This window comes from Erinaceus europaeus, chromosome 12 (assembly GCF_950295315.1).
Source record: "Erinaceus europaeus chromosome 12, mEriEur2.1, whole genome shotgun sequence".
Classification (NCBI taxonomy): domain Eukaryota; kingdom Metazoa; phylum Chordata; class Mammalia; order Eulipotyphla; family Erinaceidae; genus Erinaceus; species Erinaceus europaeus.
This window is the reverse complement of record NC_080173.1, coordinates 46807054-46821544: the sequence shown is the minus strand read 5'-3', so window position 1 is coordinate 46821544 and position 14491 is coordinate 46807054. Positions and strand designations below refer to the sequence as shown.

Genomic DNA, 14491 nt, shown 5'->3' with positions numbered 1-14491 from the left:
TTTATTGCACAAGTTCGCCAGACAGCGGTTGGGTGGTGAAGAAGGAAAGGCGGGTGGGAGAAGGGCTGGCTTGGGGAGAGGCAGCGCCACCAAATGGGACGGGCAGTGGGCATGCGCACACCTCGGGCTCTGAGGGCCGGCCTGGGACCCGGCCGCAGTTTCAAAGAAAATGTTGGGAGTCGGATGGTAGCGCAGCGGGTTAAGCACATGTGACCCAAAGCACAAGGACTGGCGGAAGAATCCCGGTTCGAGCCTCCGGCTCCCCACCTGCAGGGGAGTCACTTCACAGGCGGTGAAGCAGGTCTGCAGGTGTCTGTCTTTCTCTCTCCTGTCTTCCCCTCCTCTCTCCATTTCTCTCTGTCCTATCCAACAACAACGACATCAGTAACAACAGCAATAATAACTACAACAGTAAAAAAACAACAAGGGCAACAAAAGGAAATAAATAAGTAGAAAAAAGAAAGTGTCTCCCGTCTCCGCCCTCCTCCCTCAGCGCCTACCCTGAGGTAGGGCTGCGACGGAGCGGAAGGGCGTCCCCAAAGCGACCAGTGTCAGCCGGAAGATCGGACCCACCCCCACCCCTGGCGGGGGTGTGGCCTCTGGCCGCGCGTGCGCAATGCCCCACCTCGCCCACAGCAACACGGCGCGGATTGGTGGCTTTTGGTCACGTGCGTGGTCCTCGCCTCTTCCTGGCGATTGGGGGCCTTCACGGCTGGTTTCCGGTTCGGTGGGTAGGCGATGACAGAACCGGGCGCCTCGCCAGAGGACCCTTGGGTCAAGGCAAGCCCCGAGGGCCCGCACGCCGATGAGGGGAGGTCGGGTCGGGTTCGTGCACGTAGTGGGTCTGGAAGAAGAGGGGATGCCTTGCAGTCCCCAGAGTACCCCCGACTCTCCGGGTTCGGGGGCTGCAGAGAAGACAGCTCTTACCCCGCCTGTGACAAGGTGGGCTACGACCAACCGAGACGTGTGCGCGCGAGTGTAAGGGACCGGGCCGGAGGGTGTGGAAGTGAGGGGTGCGGCGGCGCTTCATCATGCAGAGAGGCAGCGCTCCCACGGCCTTCCAGTCTGGACTCTGGGGGAGTCATTTGCGTGTGCTCCAGCTGTGTGGGGTGTGTGTGTGTGTGTGTGCACACGTGGGTGTGCACGGACGCGCAGAGTGGATTAAGGCCCCTTTCTGTAGGGGCGAAGGTCTGATAGGCCTCTCCATTGCTTGGTGCCACAGGTGGAGTATGCTTTCAGCGACAACAGCCTGGACCCTGGTGAGTACCTCCCCCTCCCCAACATCTTCAGTTCTGGAGAGAGACTCCTACTTTAACCCTATAGGTTGGTGCAACCTCGCCAGCCACACCTGAGCACAGTCCACTACCCCTGAGCCCAGTTCCTGCCATAGGACAGAGAAGGAAGAGCTGAGGGTGACACCTAGTTCCCTCTGCTGGTTATAAGGAACAAGGAAGTGATAGAGATAATGACAGCTGCTATCCTCTCACTGTCATCGTGCCTGCTGCTTCTTAGTGAGCCAATTATTATTATTGCAGGTATTATTGCAGGCCAGTGAAACAGTGTAGACACTAGAGGCCGCAGCGTTGTAGTTTGGCATGACAGAGTGGGTGGCCTGATAAGGCTTGTTTGGGGCTGAGGGGGAGAAGTCAGCATTTAAGGATCAGGAAACCATTGTGTTAACAGGTGTCTGGGGACTTAGTAATACCCACCCCCTCTCTCCTTACGCTTTAGTGATTGGCACCTCTTTTCCAGGGCTTTTTGTAGAAAGTAACCGCAAGGGGAGTGTAGTGTCCAGAGCTAATAGCATCGGTTCCACCAGTGCCTCTTCCGTCCCCAACACAGGTAGGCAGCAACATCTTCCCATGTCAGGGATGCCAGAGCCCTAGTGCTAGACACAGGGTTTCGCCATCTGTAACCTCATCTAGGATACTATATCCCTTTGCCATTTTTTCTTTTTCTTTTTTTCCATTTGCCATTACTAAGCAGCAGACTCCTTTTAACTGATAGAGAAAGCTGGGGCCCAGAATGACTGTTCCCTGTCCCCAACTCCTGAGTGTAGATGACGAGGACAGTGATTACCACCAAGAGTCCTACAAAGAATCCTACAAGGACAGAAGGCGGCGAGCACACACTCAGGCCGAACAGAAGAGGAGAGATGCCATTAAGGTGACTGGGGAGGGATAGCCTATGTGTGTGCCCGCCCGCCCACACAGGGGCCTGCACATTTCACATTCGCTCTGCCCTGATCCCTTTGGACAGTCCCAGGCAGTCTTGAAATAGCCCCTCCTTTCAGACTCTCTCCCCTTTTTTGAGTTTGTGAGCATGCAACTTAGTGTTATAGAAGAAAGGTTTGTGCCAGTTTACCTTAACCCCTCAGATTTAAGGAACTCCATTTTTTCTGCTGTCTCCACAGAGAGGCTATGATGACCTCCAGACCATCGTCCCTACTTGCCAGCAACAGGACTTATCCATTGGCTCCCAGAAACTCAGCAAAGCCATTGTCCTACAGAAGAGTATGGCCTGGGAGGGGACCAGAGGGGGTAGAACCCATGGGATTTTCAGCCTGGCCCTGGCATGGTGGTTGTAATGGGAGGTTGGGATAAAGGGGGAAGGGCAACACAATCAGCCTTGTCTCTGCTTGAGACTTCCTCTGTGTCCATCAGCCATTGACTACATCCAGTTTTTACACAAGGAGAAGAAGAAGCAGGAGGAGGAGGTGTCTACACTACGCAAGGATGTCACAGCCCTAAAGATCATGAAAGTGTAAGAAGGGTACAGAGTGAACTGGGGAGCCAGCACTTCTGAGGGGACTGTCCCAAGCGTTCTCTGTGCATCTCCTTGCTTGGGACACAAGAGTAACCCTATAATTCTTCCTGGATGGTAGAGCTACTGCAGGACCTTAGCCCTGGCCTGCTCGCTTTCAGGAACTATGAACAGATTGTGAAGGCCCACCAGGACAACCCCCATGAAGGTGAGGATCAGGTCTCTGATGAGCTCAAGTTCAACGTCTTTCAAGGCATCATGGACTCTCTGTTCCAGTCCTTCAATGCCTCCATCTCTGTGGCCAGCTTCCAGGAGCTTTCAGCCTGTGTCTTCAGCTGGATTGAGGAGCATTGTAAGCCTCAGGTATGGAGTGGTTTGGGGTCTCCCTGTCCCAAGGCAGTGACCCAGGCCATGCTTCTGAAAAACTAGAATGGTAGCCTTTTCCGTTTCTTTAGAATGTTTATTGTTTTCCTTTGCTGCCCAGCCCAGATTTCCTACCACAATTTTTTTTTTTAAATCCCCCCCCCCTCCTCCAGGGTTATCACTGGGGCTTGGTGGACAAATCCACTGCTCCTGGAGACTATTCCCCCCACCCCCATTGTTGCCCTTGTTTATCCTACCACAATTTCATATGGCAAGTGCGATTGAGCATTCAGTTTACGGGAGGCACCACTTAGCTGTCCAAGATGTAAGCCCCCATCACTTACAGAATTAGTTTTTTCATTTTAAATATTACCCTCCCCAGGTTTCTAATGATGTCTCATTGTTTGTAATGATGTGGTGTGTTACTGCTATTACACTAAATCTGCTTACTGTAAGGCCCCAGTTTCTTTTACCAGAGCACTGCTTAGCTTTGGTTTGTGACGGTGCTGGGGGCTGAACCTGGGACCTTTGGAGCTGCAGGTATGAAAGATGAAAATCTTTTTGTGGGAGTCGGGCTGTAGCGCAGCGGGTTAAGCGCAGGTGGCGCAAAGCACAAAGACCGGCATAAGGATCCGGGTTCGAACCCCGGCTCCCCACCTGCAGGGGAGTCGCTTCACAGGCGGTGAAGCAGGTCTGCAGGTGTCTTTCTCTCCTCCTCTCTGTCTTCCCCTCCTCTCTCCATTTCTCTCTGTCCTATTCCAACAACAACAACAATAATAACTACAACAAGGGCAACGAAAGGGAATAAATAAATAAAATAAATATTAAAAAAAAATATTTTTGCATAATCATTATGCTAGCTCCCTAGTCCAATTATTATTATTATTTGCCTCCAGGGTGTTTTTTTTTTTCCTCCAGGGTTATTGCTGGGGCTAGGTGCCTGCACCATGAATCCACTGCTCCTGGAGGCCATTTTTTTTTCTCCTTTTGTTGCCCTTGTTGTGGTTATTGTTGATGTCATTCGTTGTTGGATAGGACAGAGAGAAATGGAGAGAGGAGGGCAAGACAGGGGGAGAGATAGAGACACCTTCAGACCTGCTTCACCGCCTGTGAAGCGACTCCCCTGCAGGTGGGGATCCTTCTGCCAGTCCTTGTGCTTTGCACCATGTGCACTTAACCTGTTGCGCTACCACCCGACCCCCGCCTCCAGGGTTATTGCTGGGGCTAGGTGCCTGCACTGCGAATCCACTGCTCCTGGAGGCTATTTTTCCCTTTTGGTGCCCTTCTTGTTGTGCTTGTTATAGTTGTTATAGCTGTTGTTGTTGGATAGGACAGAGAGAAATAGAGAGGAAGGGAAGATGGGGCGAGAGAAAGATAGACACCTGCAGACCTGCTTCACTGCTTGTGAAGCTACTCCCCTGCAGGTGGGGAGCCAGGGGCTCAAACCAGGATCCTTACGCCGGCCCTTGTGCTTTGCACCATATGCGCTTAACCTGCTGCGCTACCGCCCAGCTCCCCAGTTATTTTGTATTTAAACTAGAGCACTGCTTAGCTCTAGCTTATAGTTGTGGGAAATTGGGGGCTCAGGCAGCAAGTCTTTTGCATAATCATGCTGTCTCCCTGGCCCCTGGTTGCCTTTCTGAAGCTTGAATGTATATCTGAAGTAGGCTTTTTGTTTGTTTTTTAGCGTTTGAACTGTGGAACACTTTATTTTTAATAATTTTTTATTTGTTATTAATAGTTTGTTACAAGGTTGTAAGATTACAACGTATAGTCCCAAACTACATCCACCACAGTTCCTTATCCCATTCTCCCACCTTCCAAAGATAACCACCATAGTTCTCACAAGTTTTACAGTTTGCTTGCTGTGGAACACTTTAAATATACTGCAACACCGAGAAAAATCTTACAACAGGGCAGGGGTAGATAGCATAATGGTTATGCAAAGAGACTTTCATGCCTGAGATTCCAAAGTCCCAGGTTCAATCCCCTGTACCACCATAAGCCAGAGCTGAGCAGTGCTCTGGTAAAAAAGAAAAAAAAAAATCTTACAACACTCATTATGCCCACCACCTAAATTCTGTCACACAGTCTCTATTTGCTATATCACATGTCTACCTATCTTTACATCCTGACTTGGAATCATTGCAAAGTAAGCTGTTAAGGAACCAGATCTCACACCTTTTTGCGCATGAAACCCTGTATTGAACCCAGGCACCTTGGACAGCACTGTGGAAGCTTCATAGATGGTGGAAAGTTGCTAATGGCGTCTCTCCATCTCTCAAAAATAAATAAAGAAATTAGCTTGAGAAGGCTGTTTAGCAATGGGGTATTGCACATGCTTGTGGTCCTGGATTCATTCCCCAGGTTTTTGTTTTGTTTGTACTGTACAAATCAGTGCTCACAAGGATAAATAGATAACCACCAGGCTCACTGCCTTCATGACTCCATTGTTCCCAGCAGCCTGTTATTTTCTTTCCTCCAGACAGAGGACAAGAGACAAGAGGAGAGGTATTAAGCACGACCACTCGCCCCATGAGATGGCCTGGGCTTGACCCCAGGTCCTCACACACGGCTCCATGTGCTCTATGGATTGAGCTACCTGCTGGGCCCCCCTTCATTTTATTTATTTTTAAACTTTGTTTTTTTAATTTATTTTAAAACTTTGTTATTAAATACAAATTGAGGGGAAGAGGAGATAGGGAAAGAGACAGACACTTGCCGCTCCACTTCACCACTCATGAAGCTTCCCCCATGTAGGTGGGGACCAGGCGTTTGAACCTGGGTCCTTGTGCACTGTAATGTGTGTGCTTGACCAGGTGAGCCACACCTGCCCCCACCCCATTTTATATATTGGGTTCTTGGAAAAGTCATGATTCATTTTTGCATAGAAAAATACATTATGACTTTTCTGACAGTCCAGTCTATTTATTAGTTGATGAGAGAGACAATCAAGCATCACTCTGGCACATATGATGCTGGGCATTGAACTCAGGACCTCATGCTTTAGTATCCAAATTTATCTCCCATGCCACTTGCTTGGCTGTCCTTCACTATATTTGAAAGAGCACACAGCTGGTCTAGGCTAGTGGCATTGAGCAGCTGGCTATACCTCACCTAAAAGTCCTCTCACTCTTCCTAGACCCTGCGGGAGATTGTGATCGGTGTCCTACACCAGCTGAAGAACCAGCTGTACTGACAGCTCTTGGAAGCCGCTGAACAGCTGACAGAAGGCCCTTGAGTCTCCTGCTTGATCACAGAGCCACTGGGCTTAATGAGATTGGACTGTGCTTACCACACACCAGTTAGCTGGTTTCTCTTTGGTGTTCGGTTTCCCAGCTTCCTCATCCTTCATGGGGCTGGGATGTTTTTGTGAAAGCTTCTAATTAATTTATTATTGTTCATAAAACCTGCACCTACCCAGAACTCTCCCCTTCCCATACAAGTTCTTGGTCTAGGGGTCTCTCTGGGCACTCTAGAGAGCTCCTGCCTCTCTCCTTTTTCTAAACTTGATGTTTCTACTCATGTTCTACACATATTTAGGAGCTACTGTTTGCTTTTGTTTGGGCCTCATGGGCAACATTTAGCCCAAGTTGGATCACTTTGGCAGTAGCTGGATGAGAGCAAGAAGAATGATACAATTCCGTAGCCTCAAAGGGTAAATGGCCACATTCGGGCTGGGCTGCCAGGCTCCTGCTCCCACCCCTTACCCCCCACACCCCCACCCCCGTTCTGGGCAGTAGAGAGAGGGACACAAGCTACCCTCAGGAAATAGCGCCCAGAGTAAAGTCAGGTGTGACACAACATTACATAGTAGCACTTTTTAATTTTTTGTAAACACCAACAGTGTATTTGCTAACATTACAATTTTGGAAAATTGGCTGGACCTCAAAACTATGCACAGCCTTTCTGTTAAGTGTACCTTGGTTTCCACCGCATTTGGTCTGCATTCCTCCCAAGACTTTGGAGCAGAATGAAGGAATAGAAAACATACTCTAAGGGTCTGGTGTAGAGAACCCACAGAGTGAGGCCTCAGGCTATTTGAATGTTGTATACAGTTGCCTCTCTACCCTGTCCCTCAAGTTCCCTATTTCCTCCCTCAGGTTTGGTATTTGGGAGGTTTAATTTTCTAGAGGAAATTAAATATTTTTATATAAAATTATAATAAATTCTGCCAAATGCTTTCCTTTAGGATGTTCCAAGTCTAAGTTCAAACAACTAAAATGTTAACAGTGCAATGAGTATGATGAAGGACTCTGGGTCCTTGGCGTTCCCACTCTCCACCTAGCGCTCTGGCTTATGCTCCTCTTAAAGGCAGTGCACGGGAGTAACAAGTTAACCTAAAGAAGGCAGCTAGTTCAAGACATCTCTGTTCCCATCCCCCAGTGCTGGCCTCTCAAGGGTCAGGGAGCTTGACATTGTAATCTTCATCTGTCTCTATCCCAACTTCCTCCTGTGGGATGGAGAAACCAATGAATAAGCCTTCCTGAACTGAGATACCCCTCCCCCCCACACACATACACTTTACAGGAGCAAGGAGGGTAGAGACTCACAAAGAACTGCCTCTTGCTCTTGGGGTATCCTTCAAGGATTGCATCATATAGCTCTGTTGCCTGACAAGAAACAAGACCACCTGATTCAGATGGGCAGTACCTGCCACTTCTGGACAGAACCTCTGGTGGCCACCATTTTCTAGGACCTGCCTTGGGTTCCATGAACTCACCATTCTCTTCCGCTTCCTCCACTCCTTGCAGTACTTCTGCCTCTCTTTGTACACCTAAATAGTGAAAAGTTTCCTCCTCTAGTTTCCTCAGTCCCACAGCATCTACTGAGGACAACCTCCTTGCCACCCCTCCCTACTCACTCACCTGTTCTTTCTCTTCTGGTGTCACATGGTTGGTGGCTGCTTTGATATTTTTCAGTCTCTCTGTATAGTTAGCACATTCCTTCTTTAATTCCTGGACCTCTTTTTGCATCGCCGGCGTGGTTAGGGCACTAGTCAACTCCTTTAGCTCTGAAATAATGCCTCCTTAAGATCAGTTGCTACCCATAAGGAAGGGGTTCTGTCTTTCCTAGTGGGTGCTCCCTGAGGTAGGAGACCAGGTCTCTACCTTGCTTCAGAATGGGTCCTATATTCTGGAAAAGCTCAGGAAGGACTAAGGACTACAAAACTCAATTATCAGTCTATCTTAGCTTTGATTCTTCTACCTGCAAGAAGTGGTAGGGCACAAAAGTAAAGAGAATGTTATCAGTAGCCAGTTTAAAAAGCAGGAAATATACTGATAATCACATGGGGAAAGCAAATGCTTGTCTTACCCATAGCTTTCTTTTAATGTAATGGCCTTGGCACCTTAACAGAGGGATCTTTGCTGCAGTAAAAGAACACTGCAGGGACATGGGAGGTGCCTCGAAAGGTACAACTCAAGAGGCCTTGGCTCTGACACCCAGGATACCATCAGGGGGACTCCAGACAGTAGAGTAGTACTTTTGGTCTTGTTCCTTCTCCTTTTTTAGTAAATAATAGAATAAAAGTTGGGCTGGGAGGAGACTTGGTGATAGCATACATGAAAAAAATTCTGAGTTTATTCCCTGTAACAACGTTAAAAAAAAACACACACACACAAACTGCAGGGGTAGATAGCATAATGGTTATGCAAGCAGACTGTCATGCCTGAGGCTTCAAAGTCCCAGGTTCAATCCCCTGCACCACCATAAACTAGAGCTGATCAGTACTCTGATAAACAACAACAACAACAACAAAACACTGCAGATGACAAATCATTCAGTTAGTAATTACTCATCTCCAAACTGACTGTGACACTAAAGGCACTTCCAGGGTCTACCCAGTCCTACCAGCCTCCATGTGGCGGCAACTCTGTTGCAAGCTCTGCACCTTAGCAGAGAGGGCTACGATTTTGGTATCTAGGCCTTGGAGGTCAGCATCACTCACTGTGTCAAACTGGTCCTACCAGAGAGAAAAAGAAAAATGAGTGGGCTGATGAGAAGCACAAGCTAGTCTCATAAGGCAAAATTTACATCAAGAACCTAGAATTTTCCCCAAGCCTCCAGAGGACCTGGGAAAATAGTGGGAGGGTGTTTTTGAGAAATTCTGTTCAGTAACCTTGGAGGTGACACAGTGTTGGGCTCTCAAGCATGAAGTTCTGAGTTTGATCCACAGTATCCCCACACGTGCCAGAGTGATGATGTCCTGGCTTTCTTCCCCTTCCCTCTCAGTTAATAAAGCTAAATATATCAGGGCAGGGGCAGATAGCATAATGGTTGTGTAAAGAGACTCTCATGCCTGAGGCTGTACAGTCAGTCCCAGGTTCAAATCCCCAGCACCACCCTAAGCCTGAATTGAGCAGTGTTCTGGAAAAACAAAAAAACACCATGATGTATGTCTTGGGATGGGGTGGGAGGTGGAGACAGAAGGAAAATCATTTAATCATTTGACAGGCAGTGGTTAGGCATAACGTCCTCCCAGTAGAAAAGAATCTGGGTGGCAGCAGTTCCAGTAACCTCTGTCATCCATAATACTTCATAACCGAATTTTAAGTTTGGATCATAGGAAGGGGTGTACACACTGATGGGAAGGCTGTCGGAGGCCCTTTCATAGTTAGCATTTGACAGGTAGCATGTCTCGATTCTCCCAGAGTTGATACTAGGAACTGAATTACCTAACGCCGGACATCTGCACACGTGTCCCTCACCTGGTCTGCAAAATATATCTTCTGCTTGCCGTATGTCTTCTCTTTGATCTTGCCTTGTTGGGCCAGCTGCTCCAGCGCCTTCACCACGGCCTGCAGTAGGGAGGGGGCGCAGCAGTCGCGGGACAAACCCTGGGAAGCCCAGGGCTCCACCGGCAGCCTCCAGAGGGCAGGACCCTGGGTGGATTCGAGGGGTGCCCAGGGGCGGAACCCCAGGAGAGGGTCCTCACCGCCTTGCCCAGTCCGTGTTCCCGCTGCAGGTTCCCGAACACGTCCTGCGCGCTGTAGGGACGGTTCTGCTCTTGCAGGTACCTCAAGAGAACCCCGGAGGCTAGGGAGAGGCGAGGCAAGAAGAGGGCTCACTCCACCGCCTCCTCACATGCCCCCTTCGGAGCCCCCCAGGTGCCCACGGCCGGTTACCTCCCGCCGCAGCTTCCGCTCGGCCTTTGCTCATTTTCTTTTCCCGCCGCCAACTCCGCCGACCGGACGTCGCAGTTGCTGGGGCAACGAGGACTTCCGGCGACCGGACGTCGATATCGGACCTCGAGCGCAATTGGCTGGAGGGGAGGCCTCCGCGGAGGAGCGAAAGGGCCCTTCCCAGACACCGTAGTTCTCTTGGGTGCGGGGTGGCCAGTCCCTGCGGAGGCCGGGCGCTCGCTTCCTACTCTTTCCTCCTTTCCGTCGGGGCATAAAGACTAGTAAATCGCACCTAGAAAGCTCGAGGTCCAGTGCGGCGGCCGCAGAGCAGAGCACTCGCAACAGAGCTGGGCCTAGTGTCTGAGCAGGAAGCACCCACGCCCGCTGGGTGGGCAACCTGCTCAAGGTCACCGGGCTCAGCCCAGAGCGACGTGACCCAGCCCGCGGGCCGGTGCTGGTCATCTCAGAGGCGGCGGCCACTGGACGAAGCGGGGGACTTTCAGGCATGGCGTCCTGAGGTCGACTCCTGTGTCAGAGCAGTGCGCTCATTCTTACCCTCTTCTCCGTCTCAAAAATAAACAATCAGGAGCGTGAGGTTCTTGCAGGAGAGTGAAGCATGAACGCAGAGGGGCCAGGCGGTGGCGCGCCTGGAGAAGCTCACACACCAGCGGTGAAGCAGTACTGCAGGTGTCTCTCCCTGTCTCCCCCTCCGCTCTCAATTTTCTCTATATATCTAATAATATCTTTTTTAATATTTATTTTATTTATTTATTTATTCCCTTTTGTTGCCCTTGTTTTATTGTTGTAGTTATTATTGATGTCGTTGTTGGATAGGACAGAGAGAAATGGAGAGAGGAGGGGAAGACAGAGAGGAGGAGAGAAAGACACCTGCAGACCTGCTTCACCGCCTGTGAAGCGACTCCCCTGCAGGTGGGGAGCCGGGGTTCGAACCGGGATCCTTATGCCGGTCCTTGTGCTTTGCGCCACCTGCGCTTAACCCGCTGCGCTACCGCCCGACTCCCTCTTTTTTTTTTTTTTTTTTAAGATTTTATTTATTTATTAATGAGAAAGATAGGAGGAGGGAGAAAGAACCAGCCATCCTTCTGATACATGCGCTGCCGGAGATTGAACTCAGGACTTCACACTTGAGAGTCCAATGCTTTATCCACTGCGCCACCTCCCGGACCACTAATATCTCTTTTTAAAAAAATAAACAGGGGAGTCAGGCGGTAGCGCAGCGGGTTAAGCACAGATGACCGGCTTAAGGATCCCGGTTCGAGCCCCCGGCTCCCCACCTGCAGGGGAGTCGCTTCACAGGCGATGAAGCAGGTCTGCAGGTGTCTGTCTTTCTCTCCCCCTCTATGTTCTCCTCTCCCCCTCTCTATTTCTCTCTGTCCTGTCCAACAACGACGAAATCAGTAACAATAACGACAACAAAAACAACAAGGGCAACAAAAGGGAATAAATACATATTTTTAAAAAGAAAATATTTTAAAAAATGAACAGAGAAAGCAAACCCCCTGGAAAGAGCCCTCACTTACCAGTTAAAGAGCTCTGCACAACAGAGGGCGCCACACACGAGCTGCAGCTTGAATGCCAAGGAAAGGAGGTGGGTTGGGAGGGAGCTATCTGGGAGGGTGCTACTCTACCCTTAAGCCACAAAGCTTGAGTTTTCTGTTGGCCAAGTCACTATCAGGGCAGCACCTGGCAGGTGTTTTCCATTCTTGTCCGCAGTGGCTAATGGGACAAAGCCTGAAATAAGTAATTCTAGTTTCTGAGGTCAGTTGGAGGCCAAAGAACAGCTGTCCCTGTAGCTCAAACAATCCAGAACAGCATGATGTTAACTTTTTAAAAAGCTTTCTGCTACGTAGTCTCGTTAGCCTTTGTTTATCGTCATATGCTTAGGGGACAATATTAAGAACTGAAAATTGGGGGGCTAGGCGGTGGCATACCCGGTTAAACACACATATTATTACCATGTGCAAGGAACTGGTATCAAGCCCCTGCTCCCCACCTGCAGGCGGGACACTTCATAGAGAAGCAGGTCTGCAGGTGTCTTTCTCCCTCTCTATCTCCCCCTCCCCTCTCAATCTCTCCTTGTTCTGTGAAGTAAAATAGAAAGGAAAAAAAATGGTAAAAATGGCCAGTGGTGGGTTTCTCATTTTGGCACCAAGTCTCAGCAACAACCCTGGTGGCAATAAAAATAAAGAATAAAGAAATCAAGGCAGGGGTAGATAGAGACTCTCATGCCTGAGGCTCTAAAGTCTCAGGTTCAATCCCGTCATCATAAACCAGAGCTGAGCAGTGCTCTGGTCTGTCACTCTGTATCTCTCTCATCAAAATAAATAGATAAAATATAAAAAAAAAAGATTTTATATATATATGGGGGGGGAGTTGGGCGGTAGCACAGAAGGTTAAGCACAGGTGGCTCAAAGTCCAAGGACCGGCATAAGAATCCCGGTTCGAGCCCCCGGTTCCCCACCTGCAGGGGAGTCGCTTCACAATTGGTGAGGCAGGTCTGCAGGTGTCTGTCTGTCTTTCCCCCTCTGCCTTCCTCCTCTCTCCATTTCTCTCTGTCCTATCCAACAACGACGACATCATCAACAACAGTAGTAACTACAAGGGCAACAAAAGGGAGGGGAATAAATAAATATTTTAAAAAATATTTTAAAAGGGAGTCAGGCATAGCACAGCAGGTTAAGTGCACATGGCGCAAAGCGCAAGGACCAGCTTAAAGATCAGTTCGAGCCCCCAGCTCCCCACCTGCAGGGGGGTCACTTCACAAGTGGTAAGGCAGGTCTGCAGGTGTTTACCTTTCTCTCCCCCTCTGTCTTCCCCATCTCTCTCCATTTCCCTCTGTCCTATCTAACAACAACGACATCAATAACCACAACAACTACAAAACAATGAAAAACAAGGAGGGCAACAAAAGGGGAAATAAATAAATACAAAAAAAATTTTTTAAAAATTAATCACCAAGAACTGAAAATTGAAGTGGTGGGGGGGGGTGGCGCAGTGGACTAAGCATTGGACTTTCAAGCATGAGGTCCTGAGTTCAATTCCTGCCAGCACATGTACCAGAAAGATGTGATGGTTTTCTCTCTCCCTCCTCATATCTTCTTCATTAATAAATAAAATCTTTAAAAACAACCTGAAAGTTGACTTTTTAATTGTAAGCTAGATGCTAGCTGAGTGCCAGTTTACATTCATGCCAGGTTCTCCTGAGAAGTGGAACCATGGTAGTGGTTATTGCCTCACAAAAAATAGGACTGGGGATGTAGTCTGGTCATAGAGCACCTGCTTTGCATGTATGAGATTCAATTCTGAACACAGAAAAAAAAAAAAAGAAAAATAGGGGCACGTAGATAGATCCCTCACACTTCGCTTTTTTATTTTTAATTTTATTTTTTTGTTGCCCTTGTTTTATTGTTTTGTAGTTATTATTGTTGTTGTTGTTATTGATGTCATCATTGGTAGATAGGACAGAGAGAAATGGAGAGAGGAGGGGAAGACAGAGGGGGAGAGAAAGATACCTGCAGACCTGCTTCACCACCTGTGAAGGGACTCCCCTGCAGGTGGGACACTTTGCTTCTTATTTGAAGCTGTCACCCCAGATGAACCACATCCTGTATTAACAAGACCTACACCATTCAACATCAGTCTCTTACAAGATTTATTCCCCAGCACCCCTCCCACCCTCACCCCCACCCCAATTCACAGTGGAGGACTGAGGAGATTCAGAGAAAGATCCCCCTGATACAAGAAACAATTTACAAATATTTTGCTCTCCTTCCTTCCCTCCCTTTTGCCAACTCCCAAGGCCTGAAGCTACACACACATGCAAACACACAAAAGTGACTCCTTTCCCATACCTCCCAATTTCTCTGAGAAGAGAGAAGGTACCTAAAGTCTGTTGGAAAACTACTATGGGGAGATGCCATTACCTCAGACCTTCACACAAAAGTAAATGACTATGAAGCAGGCACCTACCTCTTCTCCCTTCTCACTGTTAACCATTCTCACTCCCTGGCCTCTGCCTCATCCATTAACCAAGAGCAAATTTGTTAGCACACTCCCTTCTGTGGCACATGCAAATGGGCGACATCTGTCCAACATCCCTCACCCAGGTATGGGGATGTTGGGGGAGTAGTCCCTGAGGATCAGCAAAGGGTTAATGCAGAGGGTAAGAGGCTAGAAGAGTTTGGCTTGAGCTGACTGGGGAGGCAAAGAAAGGTGCACAG

The 14491-nt window shown here is 48.8% G+C and overlaps 2 protein-coding genes across 7 annotated transcripts; one reads left to right on the top strand and one right to left on the bottom strand.

Moving 5' to 3' along the window:
• The first annotated feature begins 646 nt into the window (after window positions 1-646).
• Window positions 647-7317, top strand: MLX (MAX dimerization protein MLX). Of its 6 annotated transcripts, none has more exons than XM_007535009.3 (8): window positions 654-780; window positions 1223-1259; window positions 1753-1842; window positions 2060-2166; window positions 2414-2513; window positions 2664-2763; window positions 2925-3126; window positions 6269-7317. In XM_007535009.3, the coding sequence occupies exons 1-8, from the start codon at window positions 739-741 to the stop codon at window positions 6323-6325; spliced, it is 735 nt and encodes a 244-aa protein (XP_007535071.1). In that variant the 5' UTR covers window positions 654-738; the 3' UTR covers window positions 6326-7317. The 6 variants fall into 6 exon arrangements, with proteins under 6 accessions (XP_007535072.1, XP_007535071.1, XP_060059447.1 ...); XM_060203463.1 differs by having other exon boundaries at window positions 690-978; XM_007535008.3 differs by having other exon boundaries at window positions 691-942.
• Window positions 6933-10432, bottom strand: PSMC3IP (PSMC3 interacting protein). The gene is made up of 8 exons (XM_007535011.3): window positions 10254-10432; window positions 10064-10164; window positions 9837-9926; window positions 8980-9091; window positions 7995-8140; window positions 7850-7903; window positions 7680-7739; window positions 6933-7579 (listed from the first exon to the last, which is right to left on the bottom strand). Exons 1-8 carry the CDS (start codon window positions 10285-10287, stop codon window positions 7523-7525), a joined length of 654 nt encoding a protein of 217 aa, XP_007535073.1. The 5' UTR covers window positions 10288-10432; the 3' UTR covers window positions 6933-7522.
• Window positions 10433-14491: the final 4059 nt, after the last annotated feature.